This window comes from Alexandromys fortis, unplaced genomic scaffold (genome assembly GCF_014885135.2).
Source record: "Alexandromys fortis isolate MF-2015 unplaced genomic scaffold, M_Fortis_MF-2015_v1.1 scaffold_29, whole genome shotgun sequence".
NCBI classification, from domain to species: Eukaryota; Metazoa; Chordata; class Mammalia; order Rodentia; family Cricetidae; genus Alexandromys; species Alexandromys fortis.
The window spans coordinates 4753530-4781270 of NW_026067891.1; the positions used below are offsets into that span (position 1 = coordinate 4753530).

The window sequence follows — 27741 nt, forward strand, 5'->3', positions numbered from 1 at the left end:
GGGCGGGGCCGCCTACGCGCGTGCGCAGAAAGGCCAGCGCGGTCCAGCGGAGAGCTGGAGGGAGCGGTGCGGTGCCGGCGCCGAGGTGGGTGCGCGGCGGGGGCGTGGCGGCTGGACGCGGGGTGTGGGGGTGTCACTGTCATCGCGCGCTGACCGGCGGCACGGACAGACAGAGGGGGACACGGCGCGGTGCTTGGTGCCTTGGTCGCAGCGTGTTACGGGGCTCCGGAGGCTGGTGCTCCCGAGCTTGGTGCGTGAGGCGGGCCCGGGTGTCAGATCCTTTTGGGCAGGCCCGGCCTTCTTAGGTCGTCTCTGCCTGCTCTCGGCTCTGTGCCGTGGGAAAGAACTGCCTCCGTGTCAGCCTTCCCTTGGGGCACTTTCCGTCCCTGCGGAATAGGAAATCTCTTTCTGTATTTGTTTGAAATTGCAGCAGTGTTCATATACCTTTGCCCTTCTCGAAGACCTGCAACAATTCAGGCCCTTCCCTTGCCAAAGCTGACACAGCTGCCCACCTGACGCTTAGGTGCTTTCCCAGCTTAAGAGCCCCTTCCAGCCAGTATCCCTGACCTGCCTGGGTCGCCTGTGTCACCTGTGCCTTAGCTTGTCCCTGTGCTTCTGGAGTCTTGAAGAACATAGCTGGAGGGCAGAGTTGGCACCGGTGCGGGGTGGGCTTCCCATGACAGGAGTCAGTCTGCACGGATGCTGGCTGCCTGGCACAGTTCAGAAACAGTTGTGGTCTTCTTGTGTTAAGGCTCACTGAGCCAACTTTAGGGGCCAAAGGTTGTCTAAACCAACTGGGTCATATGCAGTTGACTTTTATGGCAGTAGGATTATGTCTGTCCAAAGCGGGTAGAGGCTCAAAATGATTTTCCTCACGTCACCGTGTTCTGCTGGAAGACCAGCAGGTGACTTCCAGGCATTTTGTACAACTGTCCCATAATTTGGCGCTGGTTGCCATTTCGTCTACTTGGGGTCAAGGACTCTCCTTCCACAGGTAAATGTTCCCGGAGTTGTTGTGGAGCTGAGTGTGCTCATGCTCTCTCAAGCTCTCACTCCAGGTGGTGTCCAGACCAACCCAGATGACAAATGACCAAGACATTTCAAATGTTTGATAGTGATCATTCATATTGAGTGGTATGAGCCCTTTGCGTGCCTCCTTTACTCTGAGGATTAATCCTCACCTAATCTCCTCAGCACTCAGATAAAGACGTTGTGGGATGAACTGGGTAGGTAGAATCTGGTCTTTGTGTGAATAGGCCTGGCGCCGCATTGGCTCTGGTCGTGGCTCTGTCACAGGCTGGCATTCAGTGGGTCAAACACTCTCTTAAGTGGTTGTTGGAGGGAATAAAGATGCCGTTTTCTGAGTGGTAGACGTCACCTGGTGACTGCAGCTGGATCAAGGGTGACCTTTTGGGTTGCAGAAGTAATCTAGTAATCTAGGCAAGGTTTTCATAACAACAGTCAAATTCACCTCCCTCCGACTGCAAGTCCACTGGCATGTGTGCCTTACTAGCTCTGACTAACCACACCTGCCAGGACTGTCCAGCAAGTCTCAGTGACCTTGGGCACACAGCCCTGCTCGCTCCTAATCCTTATTAGAGTCGGAGCCAACATCAGAAGGCCAGAAGGCGTAGTAAAGTGTTTGCCTTTGCGTGGTTTCTCGTTTAAAGTACACAGCACAGAGAAGTGGGTTGTAAAGACAGTTAACATTGGCCCTGTTCAGTGTTCTCCCTGTCTGAGCATACCTTTTCTGTTTTGACAACTCGAAGTAGAAGAAAGAACCACTTGCAACAGCTGTTTCAGTGGCTGTTGCGGCCATCACCTTTTAAACGGGGATCATATTTTTTTTTAAAGCCCTCAGGCCTTTACTGAGAACAAACCAGAATTTCATTATCTGGGAAATTTCACTCTTTCCAATATGTGTTTATTGAATTCATACTTCAACGGTGCTTACCCAGTGTTTGCGAGGCCCTGTGTTCAATGCCCTGGACCTGAGGTGGAGGGAATGAGCTGGGAATGAGTAGGGAGGTTGAGGCAGAAGGACCAAATTTTAGGCCGGCCTGGGCTTCAGAACAAGACTCTATTTCAAAACAACAGAAAGGGTTGGGGAAAGCAACTCAGTAATAGAATTCTTATCCAGCATGCCCGAGGCCCTAGGTGCAATTCCCCAGTACTAAAGGGAAAAAAGAAAGAAAATGAATTTGTATGAGTAGATGCCATGTGTGTGCTGTGGACACAGCATTGAGTGACATTTGGAAGCTTCTGGAAGAGTGTGGCTTGTGAGGGACTTGATTGGATGAATGTGTTCTAAAACCACAAGGGCCGCTGTGCTGAGTGTGGGGACAGTTAAGGTTACCTCCAGGGTAACAGAAGGCTAAGACTGAGACAAGCAGCTACCAGGATAGCAAGAGCCAGGACAGAAGGAGAATATTGGGTGGCTGGCAACCCAAGGCTGCAATGCATAGAATACAGAAAAAGACAAGCTAGGGAGGAATAAGGCTTTGAGTTTGGAGAGTAGAGGTGCCATTCAGACACTGGGTAAGTGTCTCCTGGGCTGGAACCAAAGAGTGTACATGGGGCTTAAGAGTGGGGAATGTTCCCGAGTGGATTTAAGCTGGGAGGTAAGTTGGACTGTACATACAGACTCCTGATACTATGTCCTTAAGACACTAACTTAAGGAAGGAGGCTGGTTTGTAGCCTGCCGCTTTTCGGGTAGAGTAGAGTGAGTTGATGGACTTTGTGTTCCTGTCAGACCCAGTTTCTCATGAGTAAAAGGGGAGCTCCTGAGTGCTGGACGTACAACCTTCCCTGGCCCCATTGCCTTCCAGGGGCTTTTCCTGGCTGCCTTTTGTGGAACCTCTAGATTGGGTGCTGCTTAGCTCAGAAGAGCCCATTGTCCTCTAAACCATGGGTTGGCATTCTCACGGTTAGAACTTGGAGCTTGCCTTGCCTTCCTCGCGGGCCTCCAGCTTTTGTGTAGCCAGCCTTAGAGACAGCCATGAGGCCATGCCTGTGGCGTCCACTCCAGTCTTCTACATTGTGGGGCCGCATGGGTAAGGGGAAACTGGTCCTGCCACAGGAGCCTCTGTCCGCCCACAGCCTCAGAGCACTTTTCTGTACTGCTCCCTCCAGCCTGGCACGTTTCCTTTGCAAGTGACAGACCACCAAACTTCCTGAAACTCTGCCCTGCATGAGTTTTCAGCCGTCTGTCTTGTGGTGCTGGGAACTGAACCTAGGACCGCCTGCCTAGTGCTAGGAAAGTATTCTAACCACTGAACTCTATCTCCAAGCTTGGTTTTGTTATATTAAAACGGGCTCTCACCACGTAGCCTAGGCTGACCTCAAACTCGTGATTCTCCCGAGTCGGCCTCCTGTGCACTGGGATTACAGGTATGTGACTGTTTAATTGGGTTCCGCACGCTCAGACTCTGGTTGTTTACTGATAGGCGAGTCCATTATGAATAAAATCTGGTTTACTGTTCTAAGTGTAACTCATTGTCTGGGGTCTCACCAAAGGCCTTCCCTTCATCCCATCAGCCTCACCTTGAATCACTTTGTCCCTTTTCTCTAGTTACCTTCCATCTTCCCCAGCAAGGCCCTCACAGCATTCCTGTCTCGGAAGCCTGTGGACCCTTAGAAGAATTGAGTTGTGGGATATACTCCTGCCTGGAGTCCTTTTCTGTCTTTCTGGGCTTCTTCAGCACACAGGAACACGGTCCTTTGTGAATAGCTCGGTGAATCCCAGGCCTTTAGGCTCCTTGGAGCCTGTGAACTGGACTGTAAATGTCTTTGTCTCCCCTTTGTGGGTGTGTGTATAGGTGCATGTGAATTCCTGTGTGTGGAGGCCAGAGGTCGACGTTTGACATCTCACTCAGTTGCTCTCCACCTTATCTCTTGAGATAGTCTCTCTCATAGGGACCTGGGGCTTGTCAGTGAGCCCCACTGAGCCTCCCCGGTGTTGGCATTAGAGGTGTGTACTGCCACATTCAGCCTTTAATGTGGATTCTGGCGGGTTGGACACTTACATCCTCATGCTTCGATAACAAGCACATTACCGACTGAGTCATCTCTCTACCTGAGACTGGCTTTCGATCTGAACCGTAAAGATACTCACTGGCCTGTGCCCTCATTGCAAGCAGTACCTAGACTCAGAAGGATCTCTGTGCTTGGTGCCTTTGTCCTTTGTTGGTGTTTTCTGTGCCACTGCCTGGGGCTAAGGCTTCCTCACCCTTCAAGACCCAGCTGAGGCAGACACAGACTCTAGGAAACCTTTTCTGAGCCCTGTTTCCTTGTGGACAGAGAGCTCTGATGCCCTGTGCTTCCCAGTCGTGTAGTACCTGTGCCTTCAAGTGCTTGATCAGTGTTCAGTCCTGATCATGGCTTCCTGGGAGCTGAGGCAATGCCTCACGTCTTTATCCTCCAGCACTTGGCACCTTGGCATGCAGGAAGCATGTCTTGAATGCCTATTAAAATGATTAAGCCTTCGTGACTCCCAGGCAGCTGTCTTACTTGGTCTGAAGATGTTTGCTGAGAACCTGCCGGTGCCTAGCCTTGCAAGGCACACCTCCCTCAGACACCTAACTCAGAGCTCAGGTCTGTTGAAATTCTGGTGCTGCTGACATTTTGGCTGAATTCTTTTTCTGACTTGCTGTGGGAAGAAAAGAACCCCATGGAGCTCCAGCCCCTGCCTGTGTCTAGAGTGGCTAGCCAAGCGTGGTTCTCAGAATCCCATGTGTGACCTTAGGCACCTCTAGGAAGACCTGCATTTGACTTCCAGCCAGCAAGCAGTCCAGCTGGCTCACAGTGCTGTGACTCAAGCCTCATTACGGGTTACATCCCTTTTGTACCTGGCACGTGCCTGCCATTGTGTGCCACCAGCAAAAGGCCCACTATCAAGTTCCCTGTAACCAGGGAGTCAACTGTGAGCACCAGTCACCACTAACACTTGAGAAATTCTTACGCTGTGCTTCAGGGCTGAGACAGCATACAGCCTGCCTTCTGGGGTCACTGCATAGGACAAGTTTGTTAAGGCTGCCTACTGTTATTCAGACTTCAAAATTAACCTGCTTCCTTCTCTGGTTTCTTCCTTCCCAGGCACACAAGAGTGTAATGTGACATTTGGGACGGAAGCTACAATCTAGTAGTCTTCTAGTGGGACATAGAAACAGGTCACTACAATACCTCAGTGTGCTGACGGGGGTGGGAACAGACCTGGATAAGGGGGCACGGGCCTGGGAGGTCACTGGAGGGACCCTGAAGAAGATTGATTAGAATGAGCTAAGAAAGGAAGAGGGGACAAATATGCCCTACCTCTCCTCCTTCATGTCCCTTTAGAAGGGACATGCCTTTTGATTATACCACAGGAACTGTAGCTTGCACTGAGTGACCAGTGCTCCTGAAGCTGCTGTGGGAGGGGCAGGAGGGTGGGGGACAGGAAGGATCTCAGGTTAGAGGTTGTGACAAGCCAAGCCCTGGCCGTGGCGGACAGACGTGAGTTGCAGTGGTGGAGCCTCGGAGCATGAAGGTCATGAGATGTGCAGGATGCCTTGGAAGCAGCTGGAGGTAAGGGACTAGAGCTCACGTGCAGAGGCTAAGAGGAAGCTGGCTATCTACAGCGGGGACGTGGAGGAGCCAGGGTAGGGGAGAGCAGGAGCAGTGAGCCGGCATCCAGAGGAGAACAGCCCAGGGAGTGACATCAGCCAGGGGTGCTTTGGGGAGATAAGGGCCTGAGGTGCTGTTGTGGATAAGCGAGCAGTGGTGTTCTAAAGGCCGGAGTCGGATGCAACCTGCTGTCGTCAGCGTCAGCGGTTCTACCCTGACGGAACTTAAAGGAAGAGGCAGGACTAGAGAAGGGCCTCAGTGAGGGCTCAGGGAAATGAGATCAAAGCCCAGGAGGGGGCTGCAGTTAAAGGAAGCTCCTGCCTGGCAGCCTGCCCTTCTCAAAGGGGGCAGGGTGTGGCTATGAGCCAATGCCTGGGAACAGGAGAGGCGCTGGAGGAGAGCCGAGAAGGCCTGCCAGGCAGCACCCAGAGCCCAGCGTGCTCAAGGTCCACGAGCAGATGGTCTGGTTGTTTCTCAGCGCTGATGTAGGTGTAGAGAAGCGTGCTTCAGCTCGGCCTCCTCCTGCCTGGCCGCTGAGACAAGGGGACAAGTGGGAGTGGAGGGTTGTCATGGCTATCTAGGCTTAGCTGCAAAGGAACAGAGTGAAGGGGCTGGCAGATGGGGACCAGTGCTCCAGAGCAGGAGTGCTGTGTGTGCTGAGGCACTGCGAGATAGGGGCTAGGCCTGGCATGGTGCCAAACACCTTTAGTTCCAGAACTCGAGAGACAGTGACAGGCAAACCTCTGTACATTCAAGGCTAGCTGGTCTGTATGTGAGTTGCAGCCCTATATGGTGAGAACCTTTTTGGGGGATAGACAGACAGACACTGTTTATAAACATTTGGCCTTGGGGTGGAATGGCATTGAATGACCTAGGTCTATATAATGAAATAGAAATGTAAAGGTCTTTCATGTGTGGGGAGGTAGTGGGGAGGAGCCTGAGGCTGCTCAACTCACCCTTCTAGTGATAGCACAGAGAACAAGGCCGGGGGCTGGAGGCAGGTGACCGGGGACCTAGTGAAGGGAGGCGACAGGGATTCCTCCTGAGAGGAAGGGTGTGTGTGGTGGTGATGGGGGTGCCATAGGCTGGTTGAGAAACAAGAAGAGAGAGAAAGGGAGGGTCCTGGGGGAGGAGAGTAAGGAGGAGTAGGGGCTGAACAGCCTGAAGACCAGAGTGGCTCTCATCATCCTGGCTATTGGCAGGCACCATCCTGCCCTCCAGATTCTCTTAGGCAGTGGGGCTCAGAGGGAATATTCGGGAAGTATGTCCATGTGGGACCTCTCCCACCATGACATTCCGCATGTGAAGGCCCAGGGTGGCTTGTACCCCAAGTGCAACACACCCCGGGTGGTCAGCCTGCCTTCAGTCTCTTCTAACAGTGATTCTGATGGCTGCTGCTTCTGCATCCGCTTTCCTGTCAACAGATCTCTTGAAAAGAAATCCCGTACCTCCTCGTCTCGGTGTTCTGGTGGCATCTGTTCCTACAGGATGGGGATGGACCCTCAATAGACAGGGGCCTTAGTCTTTAATTCTCCTTCCCTTCTGCTGTGTGTTCTGGTCCTTTCTGTGGATGCCATCATACCTCATCTGCCCTCCCATGGAACCTTCCTCCAGGAAGGCTTCTGCTGCCCTCTCTAAGTATGTCCTAATTATCAGTGTGTCCACAAATCCGCGCTCTGACGGTGCTGTCGGGTGTCTTGTATCTGCTAGGCCCAGCTAGTTACAAGAGACCTGGGAGGCATTTGAAAGAAAGTTCTGGAAAGGCTGGATATGGAGGGGATGGGTTACTTGGAGTGGACAGGTTACTTCCAAGGTTTCTTCTGTGCTGTCCTGTGCCAGGGCTGAAGTCTAAGAGAAGATGGGCATTCAGTACATCCCTCACCCTGTGTCCAGGACCCCTAACAACACCCTGAAGTCATGTCCCTGAAATGTCCAGCAGCTGCTTAGAGAATGGGCACACCCTTGGAGATGTCCCTGGTGGGTATGAGGAAAGTCCATGAGGAAGAGGGCTTGATTGTCACTTGCTCTTGATTGCTGGTTGTGACCTCTGTCCTTGCCTCTGCTGTTCATGCCCCGGCCCCTCCGGCTGTCTAATGTGTTCCTCTGGCCCTCACCTCCTCCCTGTCTCAGTACTGTACTTTGGGTTACCCCCACAGGCAGCTGCCCCTGCTGCCATCTCAGGGGCCTTTTCAGGGTCTCTACTTGCTGGCATCTCTATTCTCGGCCACACGTTCATCATTGGGCCAGCTGCTCAGGGTGTTGGCACTCCGAGCATCTTATCGGACAGCAAACCATCACTGTCTCAGCAGTCATAGCTGTGCCTTCCCCGCCCCAGACAGCATATCCCAGGGCCTCCCCTGACCCTGGAGGGGTCTCTGCCGAGGTTTGCGGTCGTCTCTAGTGGTCTATATATGCACCTCCCCTGAACTGGTGGGCTCTTTTCCTTTTTTTCCATGTCCTTGTTAAGCAAGATTGAAGGGCAAGCATGAGCATGCCCTGTAATATACTAGGGTGAACTGCATTTGAGGAACGTGTGCTTGTCTGTCACATGGAGATGCCGATAGCGTCTCACCGCCCCCTTCCGTTGTCCACTGTTACCTGTGATGCCTGCTAGGTTTCCCGTAGGCTCAGCCTAGGGGTCCAACTTGAGTTCCTCTCCAGTCTTTATTCCTGTCCGATGTCCTGCTCCCAGTCTCCAGGAAAGCATGTGGGGATTGCTAAGACTGGAGAGGAAAAGCTGAGCCCTGCCTAGCATGTGGCATGGTGACTAAGGTTCAGTCAGGCAGGGCCCCGGGTCATAGCATGTTCCTGTGGCTGGAGAAGCGCTGTCAGGCTAAGGCTGTATAGGGGTGTAAGACTCCCTTGGGACACTCTGTCTTTGTTTGGTGGCTGTGTGTGAGTGTGGGTGCCTTCCCTGTACCACAGCCATTGTAGGAAAGCTGTTTCTGGTGACCACTCTGTCAGGACCTGCCGTGACCTTCCCACTAGCCCTTCTTTCCACTTCCTCAGCTGGACTAGGCCCTCCTTTCCCCTGACTCTTCCACCACAGATATCAGGGTGGTTTTCTCACTGTTTATCTGGGATGTCACATATTAATCTCTCCTGCTTCTCTTACACCAGTTCCTCTGTACTGCCCACCAAAGACCCCCAACTTAGTGGTATCTCCCCATCTTTCTTTCTGCAATGCTATCCCCCAAGTACTGTCTGTACCCACCCCAGTGGGTATAGCCTTGAGGTAACATCACTGTGTTTATGGTTGTGGTCTCCTCTGGAGCCCCTGTTCTGCTCTATCACCAGGGTCCAGCCTGAAGCAGGCAAGGAGGAACAACTAACCCAGAGTTTGTGGAATGAATAAAAATTTGGAGCAAAGGGGAGCTGTGATTGTTGTTGGTCCCTCATTCCCTGTGGCAAGGACAAGGAGCTCGGAAGCGAGGCAGTGCAGTTACAGTGTGAGCCTCAGCACAGTCTGCGTGTCACACGCTAAGGAGTTTGTTTTCAAATCTGCCTGTTTGGGAGAAGAGGTTAGAGATGCAGTCTCATGACCAGAGCAGTGTTTTGGGACAGCCTCATGGTATTGAAAAGAAGTCCTGACCTTGCTGGGGAAGGAGCTAGGGCAGAGCTGACTGTGAAGAGGCCTATACCTCTAGGAGGGCAGTGACAGTGGAAGGTTCTCAGGCCTTAGGATCTCAGCAGACTGGGTGTTCCTCCTGTGTGGGGTCTCTCCAGAGCCTCTCTAAAGTGGAGCAGTAAATCTGTGCCATCAGGCTATCCTTGGGGTTGAGCAGGGTGGACTGCGAAGCCACTCACATCCTTGGCAGTCAGCCTCTGTGGCTGAAGATGACCCCCTGAGAACCAGGTATTCTCACATGAGTTTATAGGGCCTGTTCTTACTCAAGCCACTACCCAACCCCACCTCCTGGCCAAGACCTGCCTAAATGGGTGATGGACCAGTCAAGCCAGTGCTGGTGAGCATGGTTTCCTCTCTGCCCAGTCCTGGCTCCTTTCTCCTTTGTGGACAAAGAGCAGAACAATGGCTTTACTGTAGACAGAAAGTGTTGACTTTTGAGTCTCCCTGCGGCATTTGTGGTAGAAATGTCTTACAGGAATGCCTCTTCTCAGAGAAGGCTGGCCTGGCCATGGGGCCGAGCCAGCAGCCACCTATGGCTCCACTAATCGTTTGGTCTTATCCTTGGCAAACCCAGGGCAGTCCTGTGGGTAGAGGACACATTCATATGACAGGTCACAGGCATAGCCTGGAGCGTGTCATCCAATCCAGCAGTGTAACATTTAGGGGAACTAGAAAGCATTTCTTTCCACATATGTTTTTTGTTTTCTTTAAAAGACGTACTTTCTTTCCAAATTCAGATGTCTTGAGCTTTTCAGATAGTCTCCATGCTGGTAGAGAAAACGCTATGAAATTAGGGGAAGCCTGAGAAGTGGAGAAGCAACTCGGGGCAGGAAGGGGAAGTGAGGCTGTTGAAAGAGGCAGTTGGCTCTGGCCTGTGGGAGAATTGCACCTCTTGAGGAGTGGCCACTGGGATGATCCTCCAGAGCCTCCTGAGTGTGGAGGGTGAGGCCCACAATTCTGTGCAGCCTCAAAAGGAAAGGACTGAGACATCTGAGCCCTCCCGGTGTGTCCGAGGAGAACTTTCTATAAACAGTTTCAATTTAACCCTCACACCAGGGCGATGATGATGCGTGCCTTTAAAATTCGAGCATTCGGGAAGCAGAGGCAGGTGGATCTCTGTAAGTTCAAGGCCAGCCTGGGCTACATAGAGAAACCCTGTCTCAAAAAAAAAAAAAAAAAACCCTCACACTAGAAACCTTTCTTAGTTCATGGCCTTCCCCATTTCCCACTGTTGTTAGCATAAACCCTAGACACCTTGTGTGTGTGCATGTTTTAGCCCATGCTACTGGCCTCACTGCTCCTGGTATCGACCACATTCTGGCTACACGTTCTCCTTGGAGCTTGCTCTTCCAAGGGTCCTCTTCCCCTTCTCACGTTGTCTCTGACACTGCTGAGCTCTGCTCCCAGCTCCCAGCTGTGGCAGTTTCGTTACTCCAGCTCACGTGTCATCATCTCTTAGGAGATAGATGTTCACACCATCACCCTGCAGTGGGGTCCTGCTGTTGAAACCACCACCAGCTCTTGCTCTAGGAGTCCAACAGGTATCAAGTAGCTTTTCCCCTGCTTTCTTGGAATTGCTGGTGAGGCCCAGAACTGAGGGCACAAGCTATAGAGTACTTCCCATTCCAAACACACGGAACAGCAGGAGAGGGGCCAGAGCTGCCACTGGGAGAGCCAGCTCTTCTCTGTTGAGAGAGACTTGGGGACAATGCAGTGTTTGTGGTGACAGATCACAATCCCCAACCCTCAGGCTGAGGGAAAGTGGTTCTTGAGTACTGTTCACAGAGACAGCACCTGTATAGGGTCTGTGCTATTGTGTAGCCAGTTCACATTGCCCAAGCAGGAGACAGAGATGTCCTGTGTGTGCTGTGTCACCCTACATGGTGAGTTCAGGCCTGTCTCAAAACACAAATAAATAAGAATGACTTTAATCCCAGCACTCAGGAGGCAGAGGCAGGCAGATTTCTGAGTTCAAGTCCAGCCTGGTCTACAGAGTGAGTTCCAGGACAGCCAGGACTACACAATGAAACTGTGTCTTGGAAACAAACAAACAAAAAACAAAACAAAAAGAGTGAATGAATAAATAAACAATTTAATTCTCCAAAGTGTGAGTCTAAGAGTCTGGTTTATTTGTTTTTAACGAATTTCTTGCCTTCCTTACTTCTGCATCTCAATGACTCATTGTATCATGTGTGTAAATGTGACAAAAGGCTTTGAGGGCCACAACAGAGCAGTCATGGTAGGAATCCTTCCATTGACGAGAGCTAGGACTAAAATAATTATTTGAATAGTACTCACAAGTTTTGTTTTGTAATTTGGTCTGTCTGTCGTTTTGTGATTATTTATTTATTTTTTATGTGTATGAGTGTTGTGCCTGCGTGTATATCTATGAACCATTTATGCCTTCAGCTGCGCTGGAGTTACAGATGGCTCTGAGTGCCATGTGGGTGCTAGAAATCCAACCGCAGTCTTCTAGAAGAGCAGCCAGTGCTCCCCACCTCTGAGCCATAGTTCCAGCCTGATTACGTGTTCTTTTATCATGTGATAAAGACATCCCGAGCCCATCTTTTTTTTTTATTATTTTTATTTATTTATTTATTAAATATTTCTGTCTCTTCCCCACCTCCGCCTCCCCTTTCCCTCCCCCTCCCCCAATCCATTCCCCCTCCCTCGTCAGCCCAAAGAGCAATCAGGGCTCTCCGTCCCGTGGGAAGTCCGAGGAAAACCCTCCTCCGTCCAGGTCTCGTAAGGTGAGCATCCAAACTGCCTAGGCTCCCACAAAGCCACTACATGCAGTAGGATCAAAGACCCATTGCCATTGTTCTTGATGTCTCAGTAGTCCTCATTGTCCGCTATGTTCAGTGAGACCGGTTTTAACCCAGGCTTTTTCAGACCCAGGTCAGCTGGCCTTGGTGAGTTCCCGATAGAGCATCTCCATTGTCTCAGTGTGTGGGTGCACCCCTCGCGGTCCTGAGTTCCTTGCTCATGTTCGCTCTCCTTCTGCTCCTGATTTGGACCTTGAGATTTCAGTCCGGTGCTCCAATGTGGGTCTCTGTCTCTGTCTCCTTTCATCGCCTGATGAAGGTTAATATTCAGGAGGATGCCTATATGTTTTTCTTTGGGTTCTCCTTCTTCTTTAGCTTCTCTAAGAACCCGAATTGTAGGCTCAATGTCCTTTATTTATGGCTAGAAACCAAATATGAGTGAGAACATCCCATGTTCCTCTTTTTGGGTCTGGCTTACCTCACTCAGGATAGTGTTTTCTATTTCCATCCATTTGCCTGCAAACTTCAAGAAGTCCTTGTTTTTTACTGCTGAGTAGTACTCTAATATGTATATATTCCATACTTTCTTCATCCATTCTTCAATTGAGGGGCATCTAGGTTGTTTCCAGGTTCTGGCTATTACAAACAATGCTGCTATGAACATAGTAGAGCATATATTTTTGTTGCATGATAAGGCCTCTCTTGGGTATATTCCCAAGAGTGGTATTGCTGGGTCCATGGGTAGGTTGATCCCAAATTTTCTGAGAAACCGCCACACTGCTTTCCAGAGTGGTTGTACAAGTTTGCATTCCCACCAGCAATGGATAAGTGTACCCCTTTCTCCACAACCTCTCCAGCATAGGCTATCATTGGTGTTTTTGATTTTAGCCATTCTGACAGGTGTAAGATGGTATCTTAAAGTTGTCTTGATTTGCATTTCCCTGATCGCTAAGGAAGTTGAGCATGACCTTAGGTGTCTTTTGGCCATTTGAACTTCTTCTGTTGAGAGATCTCTGTTCAGCTCAGTGCCCCATTTTATAATTGGGTTGATTAGCCTTTTACAGTCTAGTTTCTTAAGTTCTTTATATATTTTGGAGATCAGACCTTTGTCAGTTGCGGGGTTGGTGAAGATCTTCTCCCAGTCAGTGGGTTGCCTTTCTGTCTTAGCGACAGTGTCCTTTGCTTTACAGAAGCTTCTCAGTCTCATGAGGTCCCATTTATTCAATGAGGCCCTTACTGTCTGTGCTGCTGATGTTATACGTAGGAAGCGGTCTCCTGTGCCCACTTGTTGTAGTGTAGTTCCCACTTTCTCTCCTATCAGGTTCAGTGTGTTCAGACTGATATTGAGGTCTTTAATCCACTTGGACTTGAGTTTTGTGCATGGTGACAGACATGGATCTATTTTCATTTTTCTACAGATTGAAATCCAGTTTTGCCAGCACAATTTGTTGAAGATGCTCTCTTTTTTCCATTGTATACTTTTAGCTCCTTTATCGAAAATCAGGTGCTCATAGGTTTGTGGATTAAAGTCAGGGTCTTCTATATGGTTCCATTGGTCGACTTCTCTGTTTTTATGCCAATACCAAGCTCTGTAATAGAGTTTGAAGTCAGGGATGGTAATGCCTCCAGACGTTCCTTTATTGTATAAGATTGTTTTCGAGCCCATCTTTTAAAAGACTTTAAATTTTACTTTCTGTTATGAGTGTTTTGCCTGCGTGCATTTATATGTACCATATACATGCCTGTTGACCTCAGAGGTCAGAAGGTGGCATCAGATCTTCTGGAATTGCAAGGCAGCTGAGCCCATTTTAAAGTCTCATGTGCCCAGCCCCGGGATCATACAGTTCGCTTTGAGTGGGATGTGAAGGAGAGATGACTGGGTCCCTCTGGTTCCAGAGCGTTCCCTGGGCCTCTGGCTGTGGCAGTGGCACCCTGCGTTGCTCCCTCCTGAGGGAGGTCTTTGAACAGTACCGCCACCACTTTTGGAGTTTTCAGTTTAATGTTCAACCTGGAGGCAGCTGGCATGCTCTGCTAAACTCCTGTTCTATTTATAAACGTTTTTATTTCACTCAGGGGCAATAGGTCCTTGTCACCCAGAAAGAATGGACCTGTGGTGGGTGGCTCTGTAGGTTTTTAAACTGAGAACCAAAGTCTGGAGATGGCTCAGATGTGGGAATCAGACATTGTGGCCGGGGGATGGTTGAGGGAAGGGGGGGGGGGGGGGGGGGGGGGGGGGGGGGGGGGGGGGGGGGGGGGGGGTTCAGAGACGTGAAAGCGGGCTTCCTCAGACCTGCCAGTGAGGTGGCAGGACTGGACCCACTATAAGAGAGCTTTCCCGCTGGGACACATTAAAATCAATTTAATATGGTTATAGTGCTTGTAGCAATTTTGGGTTATTTGTGGTACCATGACCTCAGTCACGGCTAAGTACTGTCTGTGCCACTTAGCTACACCCTCAGACCCAGAAAACCTTGTTTCAATTAATGATTAATATAAGGAAGCCCCTGTAAAGAGTTATCAATGGGGCTGAAGAGATGGCTTAGTGATTGAGAACACTTGCTGCTCTTTCAGAGCACGTGGTTTTAGTCCCAGCACCCACATGGTGGCTCAAGCTGGCTGTAACTCCAGTTCCAGGGGATCCAATGCCCTTTTCTGGCATGCAGGTGAGCACTCATACACATAAAAAAGAATCAAGTAAAAAAAAAATAATAAGAATCAAGTGTCCCCCCCCCCCCCGAGATAGGCTTTCTCTGTGTAACAGCCTTGGCTGTCCTGGAACTAGCTCTTGTAGACCAGGCTGGCCTCGAACTCACCGAGATCCCCCTGCCTCTGCCTCCCGAGTGCTGGGATTAAAGGAGTGTGCCACCAGGGTATGTTGATATACAGCTGTAATTTCACAACTCAGGAGGCTATGGCAGGATGGTCACAGCTTCAAGGTTAGTGTGTGCAACATAGTTAGACTGTCATTTTAAAGGGGAAAATGTGCTGGGTGGTGATGGTGGACACCCATCACTTCAGAGGCAGAGACAGACAGATCTGAGTTCAAGGCCAGCCTTGTGAGTTCAGAGTCTGCCGAGTGAGTTCCTGGATGGCCAGAGAAACCTCATTTGGAAGGAAAAAAATGCTGTGAGGTCATCTCTAGGACTAGGGGAGGACCAGGGAGTTTGACTGGGAGATGGAGCAGTTCTGGAAACAGTGGGATGGCACAGCAACGTGAAGTCACGTGACACCACTAAAGTATCTTCTTTGTATTTTATGTGCATCTTTTGCCCGCATGTATCCTATGGAGGCCGGATTCCCTGGGAACAGAATTACAGATGGTTCTGAACCACCATGTTGGCCCCGGGCATTAAGCACAGGTTCTCTGGAAGAGCAGCCAGCCCTTACCACTGAGCCATTGCTCCAGGCCTGAAGTGGTTAAAATGGAAGCTAAGGAGATGGTCCATGGATAAGGTGTTTTGTGTGCAAGTGAGGACTTAGTTCAGATCACCAGAACCCTGTAAAGCTGAACTTGGAAGCATTATCTGTCACTCCAGCCCTAATGCAACTGTTGGGGGCTTGGCTGGGAGGTGGGAGAATCCCTTTGCTCACGGGAGCTAACCCGGTGTATGCAGTAGTGAACAAGAGACCCTGTCTTAAACGAGATGGAAGCAAAGATCAACGCCCAAGGTTGTTTTCTGTTCAACAAGTGTGCTGTCCAGTGTACCCACATGCAAATATTTTAAAAATGGTTAAAACGATGTTTCACATATATTTACCACAGAGAGAGGAACATAAAATCAAGGTGTTTTCTTAGATAGTCCCACACATTAGCATCTGTATTATAGTTTTTCTGCCTGGCGTGATGGCACACCAAATGATTACATACCAAATAATTATAATCACTTTATATACCCTGTATATAAAAGGAGGCCAGGGGACAGAGGTCATTTGAGCAACTTCAACTTTTTTTTTTTTTTTTCCAAGAAAGGGTTTCTCTATAGCTTTAGAGCCAGTCTGGAACTCGCTCTGTAGACCAGGCTGGCCTTAAACTCACCAAGATCTGCCTGTCTCTGCCTCCCAAGTGCTGGGATTAAAGGCATGCACCACCACCACCCAGTGAGCAACTCCAGATTTTAAAGCTGGTCTTGCTGGGCATGGTGGCCCATATGTTTAATTCCAGCACTAGGGAGGCAGAGGCAGGCGGATCTTTGTGAATTTGAGGGCAAGCTGATCTACAGAGAGAGTTCCAGGACAGTCAAGGCTATACACAAAGAAACCCTATCTGGGAAAAAAAAAGAAAAGAAAATTCTTTGAACTTAGTAGCATTGTCTTTTTCTGTTTATTTTCTAGTTGAATTTTCTAGATGCAAAACAAATCAGAGTGGTGTGGAAAATTCCTAAACTCACTGAAGCAGACCCCCAATGACGCTGTGGGACAGTTCTACCGTCCAGATCAGAAAGGTCAGCCCAGTGTGCGAGAGTGACTGTGTCCGGGACGCAGTCTTTTTGAAGCGTTAGGACCCAAATCAATGGGCTATTACAGCTCTTGTGCATGGTCTCTTAGTATATCTCACCATCCACTGTTCCCTCCACTGCCCTCTCCTCTCCAGTATGATCTCTCCCTTTCCCCCCTCCTCTCCCTTCCTCTCTCTTGATTTCTGGGCTTGAGGCCAAACCCTAGGCCCCATGCATACTAGACAGCTGCTCCATAACTGAGCTCCATCCTAGCCCTTGCTTTGCTTTTTTCATTTTATGTGTCTGAATATTGTTGTTGTTTTGGTTTTTCAAGGCAGGATTTCTCTTTGGAACCTGTCTTAGAACTAGCTTTTGTAGATCAGGCTGGCCTCAAACTCACAGAGGTCTACCTGCCTCTGCCTCCCGAGTGCTGGGATTAAAAGTGTGCACTAGCACACCTGTGTATTTTTATTTTCTTTTCATGTATTTTATGTGCATAAGTGTTTGGCCTGTATGTATTTATGTGTACCAGGTGGTTCCTGGTGCCCACAGAGGTCAGAAGAGGGCACCAGCTCCCCTGAAACTGGAGTTATGGATGGTTGGGAGTCACGATGTGGGTGCTGGAAACCAAACCTAGGTTCAAGAGCAACAAGTGCTCTCAACAGTTGAACCTTTTCTCCAGCCCCATATTTTTATTATTTTAAATTGTGTATGTGCTTGGATAGTCCATGTGAGTGAGTGCAGGTTCCTGAGGAGGCCAGAACAGAGTATCAGATCCTCTGCAAAGCAATGCTTGCTTATAACTGCTGAGCCTTCTCTCCAAACCCTGTTTGTTTGTTTAAGGTAGAGTCTCACGATACTACTCAGTCTTGAACTTCCTGTGTAGCTCAGGCAGACTTTGAACTCACGATCCTCCTTGCCTCCCATCCCTCCAAAGTTCTGGTGCTTCACACGTGTGCACTGCACCCTGTCTGCTCACCCACTTCTTTTTCTGTGTGCCCGAGTCACGACAGCTGCCAGGTAGTGTAATAACATCATCTCTCCTAAGCATTCTGCCTCTAGTTTACTTGGAGCCAGAGCGTCTAGTTTTGAAATTTTGTCATCTTCCATTTGTTCCTCAACACCTGTACTACAGAATTACACCCCAGGCCCCATTTCGCACCCTACTGGTGACTTCCCCTGGAATTACCCTTCTGGAACTTAGCTTTTAAACTGGCAGAGGAAGGTAAGAGCTGCCCATAGAACTATTCCACAACCTGGGATGCACTCAGAGGTGCAGTCCTGGCCTAGTAGTCCATGCATCCATGCAGCATGCTGAGGTAAGCATGCCTGAGCCCTCCAGACAGCTGGTTTGAGCCTGACCAACACCCCAGGACTGAGAGGAAGCTCTATCAGGCTGGCTCCTTTGATCCTTATTTGTTTTCTGATAGCCTCTAGGCTACAATGGCCTAAGTAGATCTTCCCAAGTGGAAAGCTGTTTCTAGTAAGGTCAGGCTTTTTAATAAATAAATAAATAAATCTTTTTTAAAGGGGGGGGGTTGGAGAGGTGAACTCAGATGGTAAAGCACTGGCTGTTCTTCGAAAGGTCCTGAGTTCAATTCCCAGCAACCACATGGTGTCTCACACCATCTAGAGTGGGATCTGATGCCCTCTTCTGGCATAAAGTTGTACATTTCAGATAGAGCAATCTTTCTTATACATAAAATAAATCTTTTTTTTTAAGAGCAGGCTTTTAAAAAATCTTTTAAAAGATTTATTGTATTTTTGAAATAATTTATTCATTTTTATTTTATGTGCATTGGTGTTTTGTCTGTATATACTCTGGGTGAGGGTGTCTCTCAGATCCCCTAGAAGTGGAGTTACAGTTCTATTTATGAGCTGCCATGTAGGTGCTAGATATTAACCCTCTGGAATAGCAGCCAGTGCTCTTAACCACAGAGCCATCTCTCCAGCCCCTGTATTTTTACTTTATAAAAATGGTGAGGATTGAAAAGATGGCTCAGTGCTTAAGAGCACTGGCTGCTATCCCAGAGGACTTGGGTTCCATTCCGCACCCATATGGTGTATAGATGAGCTTTTCTTTCTGGGCCACCAGTTCACAAAACATGACACAGAGACTAATTATTAATTATGAAAGCTCAGTCCTAGCTTAGACTTATTTCTAACTAGCTTTTTTTTCTAACTGATATGTGTCAAGATTTATTTTCGTTTTGTTTTGTTTTTCGAGACAGAGTTTCTCTGTAGCTTTGGAGCCTATCCTGGAACTAGCTCTTGTAGACCAGGTTGGCCTCAAACTCACAGAGATCCACCTGTCTCTGCCTCCCAAGTGCTGGAATTAAAGGCGTGCGCCACCACCACCTGGCTTCTAACTAGCTTTTATGACTTAAACGAACCCATATTTTTTATCTACACCCTTCCACATGCTCATTACCTCATCTCTGCTATGCACATCCTGGTTATTCTGCGTCTGGCTGGTGACTCTGCCTTTCTTCCCAGAGCTCCCTCTGTCCAGAAGTCTCACCTATACCTCCCGCTTAGCTGTTGGCCAGTTAGCTTTTTATTAAACCAATCACAGTGACACAGTATAAAGGAATATTGCACAGCAGTGGTGGCTCTTAACTGTCTGTAACTCCAGTCCCAGGAGATCCTCCCCTCCTGGTTTCCATGGGCACCAGGCACACTGTGGTGCACAGGTAATAAAACTAACTTTAAATGTGTTTTGTTTTTGCTTTTTGAGACAGGGTTTCTCTGTGTAACAGCCCTGGCTGTCCTGAAACTCACTTTGAAGACCACCACCTGGATTAAATTTTAAATGTTTTTTAAAAAGACTTATGACGGGCAGTGGTGACGCACACCCTTAATCCCAGCACTCTGGACGCAGTGGCAGGGAGATCTCTGTGAAACCAACCTGGTTTCACACAAGTTTCAGGACAGCCAAGGCTACAAAGAGAAACCCTGTCTCAAAAGACCAAAAATAAGTAAGAAAGAGGAAGGTTTGTCTTGTTATTTTGTATGAGTGTTTCTCTGTGTTCGTTTACACCACATGTGTGCTGTGCCTGCAGAGGTCAGAAGAGGATGCTGGGTCCCTTGGAACTGGAGTCACAGTTTTAAACTGCCTGAGCTGGTTGCTGGGAATTGAACTCGGGTCTTCTGAAAGAGAAGTAAGCACTCCTAACCGTCCAGCCATCTCTGGCCCACAGAGTCAGGCTTTCAAAGCATTACTGGGAACCTGTCCCTAGCTTCTCATTATGACCTCTTCTGTTAACGCATAAACTCTGTGAAAAGAAGTTGTTCTCCAGAGTCAGTGGTAACTTGTCAGAACAATTATTTATCTTCCTAACCCTTTTAGAAAAAATATAAACGAAACCAAGTCCTTTAAAAGGTGAACTTTCGGTGCATGTACTAAAATGGTTTTCAATCCTCTAGGTGTGAGAGATGACTGACTGGTTGACAGAAAGTCCCCAAGGACAGGGCTGCAAGATTTAGCTACTCTTAGTTCCCTTCCTGGCAGCCTGGAACCTGCCTCCCAGGCACCTCAGGAGCCATGGACTCCCCAGGGTACAACTGCTTTGTGGACAGGGACAAGATGGACGCGTCCATCCAGGATCTGGGGCCAAAGGAACTGAACTGCACTGAGCTTCAGGAGTTGAAGCAACTGGCACGCCAGGGCTACTGGGCTCAGAGCCACGCCCTGCGGGGGAAAGTGTACCAGCGCTTGATCCGGGACATCCCCTGCCGCACGGTCACACCTGATGCCAGTGTGTACAGCGACATCGTGGGCAAGATTGTGGGCAAGCACAGCAGCAGTAGCCTGCCCTTGCCTGAGTTTGTGGACAACACTCAGGTGCCCACCTACTGCCTGAACACGCGGGGTGAGGGGGCTGTGCGCAAGATTCTGCTGTGTATCGCCAATCAGTTCCCGGACATCTCCTTCTGCCCTGCCCTGCCGGCTGTGGTGGCCCTGCTGCTGCACTACAGCATCGACGAGGCCGAGTGCTTCGAAAAGGCTTGCCGCATCCTGGCCTGCAACGACCCCAGCAAGAAGCTCATTGACCAGAGCTTCCTGGCCTTCGAGTCCTCCTGCATGACGTTTGGGGACCTGGTGAACAAGTACTGCCAGGCGGCCCACAAACTGATGGTAGCTGTGTCAGAGGATGTCCTGCAGGTCTACTCTGACTGGCAGCGGTGGCTGTTTGGGGAACTGCCCCTCAACTACTTTGCCCGTGTCTTTGATGTCTTCCTTGTAGAAGGCTACAAGGTATTATATCGAGTTGCTCTGGCCATCCTCAAGTTCTTCCACAAGGTGAGAGCAGGCCAGCCCCTCGAATCAGACAACGTAAAGCAAGACATCCGCGTGTTTGTCAAGGACATTGCCAAGACGGTGTCCCCTGAGAAACTACTAGAGAAGGCCTTTGCCATCCGCCTGTTTTCCCGCAAGGAGATCCAGCTCTTGCAAATGGCCAATGAGAAAGCACTAAAGCAGAAGGGCATTACTGTCAAGCAGAAGAGGTAGGTGGGCCCTGGGATCCTGTGCATTGCATGTGTGCTCATGCCTCTGTTTGTAAGTTAAGTGTGTGTGAATACATGTGTGTGCTGTGTGTATGTGTGAGCGTGCGTGTGCCTATGCTGTGAGCATATTGCGTTTGTGGAGTGGGAAGCTTTAGTGGAACGCATCCTTGAGGTCTAAGCATGAGCTTGTCCAGCCAGCCGTTGGTCTGCTTCTAGCCTTCTGTCTGTCCACCTGCTCACGTGTGGACAGAAAGACACTAGAAGACAGGAAGAGCTTTGCAGTTGCAGCCTTATTAAGACAAGGAAGCTGGATACTACCAGTGGGTCAGGAGGCCCAGCAGGTGCCAGACTGGGTTCCTAGGGGGTCACATCAGAACAGCTCCTGCTCTGCCCTTCCAGCTCCGAGCTTTGTGGCTGGCATTCTTCTGGATGCTTATTATGGGCTCCCTGTCCTTGGGGAGCAGGGTTGGGAAGAGTCATGGTGTTTGACACCTGATTTGTAGACTGCTGTAGGCATGGCTGCTGGCATGGAGTTCACTTTCTCCTGGGCCCAAAGGAAGGCATACCTGGGGATGGACACCCACCACTAACCTCGCCTTGTCTGTTTTATTTTTCTTCCTCTCCGTGTCCGTTGCTTCCTCCTGTTTCTCAGTGTCTCACTTTCTAAAAGGTAGGTCTGAAACCACACCTCGATGCTTGGCCTCTCTGCCCTGCCTTTCTTCCAGCCAGCTTTGGCTTGGCTGCTCACTGTCTCCCATGCCCACCTGGCTCTGCTGGGCTGGCTTCTGCTTGCTGCTTTAGCCTGATTGATACAGGCACTGTCTGTCTGTCTATCCCTCTTTCTGCCTCACTTGTGAGATCTGGTGCTTGGCTGGCTTTTCAGCCTTGTCTTGCTGGAGGCTTACTTCATTTGTCCTGGTTTCTTAAAGAAAAGAGCTTTTGTTGCCCATACCCCTAGGCTGGGCCCTCTTCCACGTATCAGGTGGGAGGCGGGGCTTCCAGGAATAATTTCACCCCATTTCCAAGCGGCACCTAGAGCCATGCTGTAAACCTGGCTGAGTAAGTGGGATATCCTTTCCAGGATATGTACCAAAACGAAACTGTGGGGTCTCAAGGTAAGGGGGTACAGTCAGGACTGTGGTCACTGTGGGCTCTTACCCCTCCCCACTTTTCCCAGGCAGTTTGTGCACTTGGCTGTTCATGCAGAAAACTTCCGCTCAGAGATTGTCAGCGTGAAGGAGATGAGAGACATTTGGTCCTGGATCCCTGAGCGTTTTGCCCTCTGCCAACCCCTCCTGCTCTTCTCCTCTCTGCAGCATGGGTACAGCTTAACCAGGTGAGGCACCCCCAAGACTGTGCATGTCACACCCTGTTCTCCACTTCAGGAAATGAGCCTTTGAACCTGAGATTCTGATAAGGTCTTGCAGAATCAGGAGCCTCTTATCCTGGCCTTCGGTCATTCCCGGGCTACATAGACTTTGGAAATCATTGCTGTATGCAGCACAGTTGAGGGCCCTGTGTGGGTATCATAAAGATACAGAAATCAAAGTCCCCATCTGAGGAGCTCAGAATTATTAGGGAGATGTCATCTAGACAGCTGGCCCTGGCCTCCCTGCTACCCTTACCCCCTGTGTCCATCACAGTCCTAGACCAGGTACCCCTTTTTTGTGTCTCTGTCTGTGTAAGCACCTGGTATTCTAGCAGGGGCACATTGCCCTCCAAGCTCGATTGGTTGGGTCCAGTTAGTGTTCAAGTCTCAAATGACAGCTCAAAAACTCTGGACCACCCTCGCTCAGACCTCAAGTCTCCTGCCTGCAATCACACAAACATTTCAGCTTAGCTAAGAGTCACGTCTTACCAGGTGGTGGTGACGCACACCTTTAATCCTGGCACTCGGAGGCAGAGGCAGTTCTGAGTTCAAGGCCAACCTGGTCTACAAAGTGAGTTCCAGGATAGCCAGGGCTACACAGAGAACCCCCATCCCCGGCTCCTTTCAGCCCCAGGCACACCTGAGCATCTCAGTGGCAAACCTCTCACCTTCCTCAGTTCAGGGCTGAGCTTTCCCCTGCTTCTCTGGTTCCTGCTTTGCCTGAAGGAGAATTCACCGAATCTCCTCTTTTGTCACACTATAGCAGCCTGGCATGGCCCAGATGACATTGCAAGGTCCTTGGCCACTGTGGAGAGAGGTGGTGGTAAAGAGGGTAGTCCCCAGGCCTCTCTACCCTGACCTTGGGACTGACAGTGGCCGTGCTAATTGGAGGGCATGCAGGATAGCATGTGGTCTCTGCCCCCAGGTTCTATTTCCAGTGTGAAGGACACGAGCCCACCCTCCTGCTCATCAAGACCACGCAAAAGGAGGTGAGGAGCCTGGTTTACTGGGCTGGTGCCAAGGTCTGAGTATGGATATGGTTCTGCTTGAGAGTCACAGGGGAAGACAGAATGGCCCTGAGGGTACACTCCCTTAACTCAGTCCTCTCCATGACCTTTGCCCTCAGTGGTGGGAGAAGGCAGCCTACAATACCCCTAGGCTGGGACGTGGTCTCTCAGCTGCCTGAATGAGAGGACACACCAGATGACAGAAGTCTCACCCCAGCCTTCCTCCCTAGGTTTGTGGCGCTTACCTGTCAACAGATTGGAGCGAAAGAAATAAGTTTGGAGGCAAACTGGGCTTCTTCGGAACCGGAGAATGCTTTGTTTTTAGGGTGAGTTGGGCTAAGTGTGGAGTTCCTCTGCCCTCTCCCTCCTTCCTTGGCTGTTCCTGTCTCTTCAGACATTCTGAGTACTTAATCAGCCCTCCAAGACTGAGTGTAGAGCTGGAGAGATGGCTCAGAGGTTAAGAGCATTGCCTGCTCTTCCAAAGGTCCTGAGTTCAATTCCTGGCAACCACATGGTGGCTCACAACCGTCTGTAATGAGGTCTGGTGCCCTCTTCTGGCCTGCAGGCATACACGCAGACAGAATATTGTATACATAAAAAATAAATATTAAAAAAAAAAAAAAAAGACTGAGTGCAGGCCCAACATCTGTCCTGGACCAGGGAATTGTCACAGAAGCTGGCTCGAGGGGCTCAGAAGTCCCCCCAGCACAAGAGCCTCGTTTCATCTTCATTGTAGTGAGTACCCTAAAACATACTCTGTTTTTACTTCTGGGGTTTGCTGGTTAGGCTATGAGCGGCCCAAAAGCTAGCAGGACCTCATTTGCTAATGTGGTGTGCCATACCCACAGCCCTCTTAGGGATCCACCCACAGCCCTCTTAGGGATCCACCCACAGCAGAGTCGTGGCCTGGAGATGGGCAGTGGCTTTGAAGCAGGAAGGCCCAGGGAGGTGCCCCACGCCAGTTACTCTGACTGCCACCCATTCTTCTCCAGCTGCAGCCAGAGGTGCAGCGTTACGAGTGGGTGGTCATCAAGCATCCAGAGTTGACCAGGCCAACATCCTTCAAGTCCTCAGAGACTGCAGCTGCTCCTTCCCTCCTCAGCCACTCCGTCTCTTCAGACCCTGCTGATCGGCTGTCTCCTTTCCTGGCTGCCCGGCACTTCAACCTGCCCTCCAAGACAGAGTCCATGTTCATGGCTGGGGGCAACGACTGCCTCATCATTGGTGGGCACCTCTTCCCTTCATTCAGTCTGGGAGGAGGACATGGGGGCTTGAGGGGAGCGGAAACCTCTGTGCCTGGTCTTCGCTGACTAGTGGTCAACAAAGTAGACATCTCCGTTAGAGGAAAAGGAGCTGGGTTGTTGGGGGTAGACCAGTATGAAAGATGGGAGGTATGGGCTAGCAGACAAGCAGTAGCCAGGACAGCCAGGCCCGGGTAAACTTGGGGTTCTAGAGGAACTCCTGTAGTCCAAGGAGCTCTTTACTGAGATTGGTATTTAGCAGACCCTTCAAGGACAGAGATGATGGCGTATGTGGGTATGGGGTGGATGTTGGAGCAGAAAGACATCTGTTCCCTTGCATTTCCCACAGGGGGAGGAGGTGGCCAAGCACTCTACATCGACGGGGACCTGAACCGAGGCCGCACTGGACACTGTGACACTTTCAACAACCAGCCCCTCTGCTCTGAGAACTTCCTTATCTCTGCTGTGGAGGCTTGGGGCTTCCAAGACCCTGACACCCAGTGATGGGTCTGCGCTAGTGGTGACTGAGCCTCGTTGTGGGGTGACGGGGTAGAGGCCAAGCTACCTCTTGAGGGAGCAGGGCATGAGTGAAACAATACCCCCATGAAGCAGGCAGGCTTGCTGTGCAGTGGGGACGTCCTGCTTGGACTTGTTAGGCTAGGACCCCTGCACCCTCCTGTTTCTGAGCTCAAGGGGCTATTATGCCCCCAGCCCTGTCCAGTGTCTGCCCTCAAGAGTTGCATGGAGGTGTCCAGTACCCAAGATTGCCAGGGCTACATTGCTCTGCCTCTGGCCCTCAGCCCCTGTAGGGAAAGGACAAATGAATCTTGCCAAATGTGGGTCTCTGGTGCCCCCTGCTGGTCCTCTGACCTCCTGCGCTCTCCTGAGCTATGTTTGCTGCTGCAGGACAGGATAGGGGAGGGCAGGATGTGTGCAGAGCTCTGCGGCCCCTCCTGTCCTAGAAGGGACAAACTCGGGAAAGCTGTCTTGTCTTTGTGTTTCTGCAGAGCCTGAAGCTCTTGCTGCACCTCACTGCAAGTCCACACCTGAAGGTGGCCTCTGGAGAGACTTTCCTTGACCAGCGTGGCCAGTCAGCTCCATTTCCAGGGTTCTCCTCAGAGCTGACTGGACTCTGAGGCTTTTTGCCCACCTTCTTGTCCATCCTTGTAGCCTCCTTGGACTCCTGTAGTCTTGGTGACTCTGTTCCTTTCCTCGTCGCTGTAATGGCTGAAGCCCAGGACCACCCGAATCCTAGCATGGCATGCTTGTCTCCGTCCAGCCTTGTGCCTTCCCAGGCCTGTGGTTCCCTAGACCTGTTCATACAGCATCTGATAAAGCAGTGTGGCTTCTGATCTCTGCTGTCACTATGGCTAGCCACATGTCGTCATGTTTTCTGTGTGCTACCCTTCTCCCGTTATGGCCTTCCAGTCTCTGGATGTCTGTACATCTTGAGCCCTGTACTGACCTGGCACCGCAGATGCCAAGGAAAGTGCTGTCTCTGAGGACTGTAGCAAGCTCCATTTCCCCGTGACCTCCTGCCCACCCTGTGACCTCCCTCAGCTGGTCCTGAGGGTCTAGGCTCCACAGAGGAAGAGAGAAGAAGAAGTAGCCCAAATGGCCGTGCTGGGGCCGCAGAAGTCTGGATCATAGGAACAGTTGCCTGGTTCCCACATGACTGCGTCTGGCATGCCTGGGTCAGCGTGTATCACACCCGTGCTTGCCTCCACACTGATATCACACTTGCTGTGAGAGCTTCATCCGCCCCTGCCCCATCTAGTCATATCATCTCTCAGCACGGCCACAGTGGCACAAGAGGCAGGGCAGGGAGGAGTTCCCTGAAGTTTTGGGCCACCTGGTAAACCCGCATAGAACTGGGACTCTGTGCAATGAACAGTTCTCCTGACATGCTGGCCTCTACGACAGGTCGACCTGACTCTAGAGGGAAGGAGTCCTGGGAGGAGCTGTTGCTGCTCACTCTGCAAAGTGGTAGCCCGTGCCGCCATTCCTCTGAGCCTGCTGTCCTAGACCTACACCTCCAACTTCAGTGTTCCTTTAAGGCCATCTTGATTTTTGTGATTGTTGTTTCTGGCAAGATCTTACTAGGTAGCCTATTTGGTCTGGAACTCACTATGTAGCCCAGGCTACCCTGGAAATGGCTATGTAGCCTAGGTTGGCCTCAAAATCATGACCTGCCTCAGCCTCCTAAGTGTCAGGTTCGTAGGCATTAAGCTCTTTCCTATTGCGTTAACTCCTCGACGTTGAGCTTGGTCTCCAGCCAGAAGGCCCTAGGACGTTCCTAGGCTGTGCCATCATGATGCTCACCCATGCATTGCCACTGGGACTTGGAAGACTTTCAGAAGCAGGTTAAGTTAACTGAGCAGTGTGTGCAGGGCCCTGTAAGATTCCTGACTGGGTAGTAGATTCTTGTTTTGTGTGGCCCCACTGGCCTTCCTAGAGTCCAGTGCAAGAAGACTGGTCAGTGCTTAGTCACAATTGCATCATAAGCAAAGTTCTTAGCTTTTACCCACAACATTCTCAGTTTTTTTAAATTTAATATCTCCTTTTTCCTGACCTTTTTGCCAAAAGATGTGTCGTTTTCTTTGTATTTTTATTCGTATCACTCTTTATCTGATGCTAAGTGTTTCCACTTAGTATTTAATAATGTTTTCTATTATTTATTAGCTTTTGATGTAAAAAAAAAGCTAGAATTTGATGGCATTGAATAAGGAGTTTTATCATCACTTAAACATTTGTTTTTAAAACAAATATTGAACTTAATATAAACCAGTTCATTAAAGTAACTTTGTTACTGTAAACCACATGCCTTTGGGGCCTCAGAAAATCAGTCTGTACTCTGATTATGACAAGAGCCAGTTTCATGCAGCTCAGACTAGCTGTAGACGAAGCTTTCCCTGAACTCGTCCGTGTGCTTCTGCACCCCATATAATTGGCTCACAGGTGTGTGCCACTATGCTTGGTGACAACTCACTTTAAAAATATTTCATGAGGGCTGGAGAGATGGCTCAGCGGTTAAGAGCATTGCCTGCTCTTCCAAAGGTCCTGAGTTCAATTCCTGGCAACCACTTGGTGGTTCACAACCATCTGTAATGAGGTCTGGTGCCCTCTTCTGGCCTGCAGACATACACACAGACAGAATATTGTATACATAATAAATAAATATATA

General features: G+C 50.0%; 1 protein-coding gene across 3 annotated transcripts; it reads left to right on the forward strand.

The window, feature by feature from the left end:
- On the forward strand, positions 1 to 27735 carry Tbc1d24 (TBC1 domain family member 24). 3 transcript variants are annotated; one of them, XM_050134289.1, is made up of 9 exons: positions 56 to 85; positions 16328 to 16437; positions 19858 to 20940; positions 21593 to 21610; positions 22118 to 22276; positions 23235 to 23298; positions 23547 to 23642; positions 24309 to 24540; positions 24907 to 27735. In XM_050134289.1, exons 3-9 carry the CDS (start codon positions 19976 to 19978, stop codon positions 25059 to 25061), a joined length of 1689 nt encoding a protein of 562 aa, XP_049990246.1. In that variant the 5' UTR covers positions 56 to 85; positions 16328 to 16437; positions 19858 to 19975; the 3' UTR covers positions 25062 to 27735. The 3 variants fall into 3 exon arrangements, with proteins under 3 accessions (XP_049990256.1, XP_049990246.1, XP_049990265.1); XM_050134299.1 differs by lacking the exon at positions 16328 to 16437 and having other exon boundaries at positions 1 to 85; XM_050134308.1 differs by lacking the exons at positions 56 to 85; positions 16328 to 16437; positions 21593 to 21610 and having other exon boundaries at positions 19898 to 20940.
- Positions 27736 to 27741: the final 6 nt, after the last annotated feature.

Coding starts and splice junctions, on each gene's coding strand:
- Tbc1d24 (XM_050134299.1), top strand. CDS start 19,976: ATGGACTCCCCAGGGTACAACTGCTTTGTGGACAGGGACAAGATGGAC. Junction 22,277..23,234: donor CATGGGTACAGCTTAACCAG/GTGAGGCACCCC, acceptor CTCTGCCCCCAG/GTTCTATTTCCAGTGTGAAG. Junction 24,541..24,906: donor CAACGACTGCCTCATCATTG/GTGGGCACCTCT, acceptor CATTTCCCACAG/GGGGAGGAGGTGGCCAAGCA.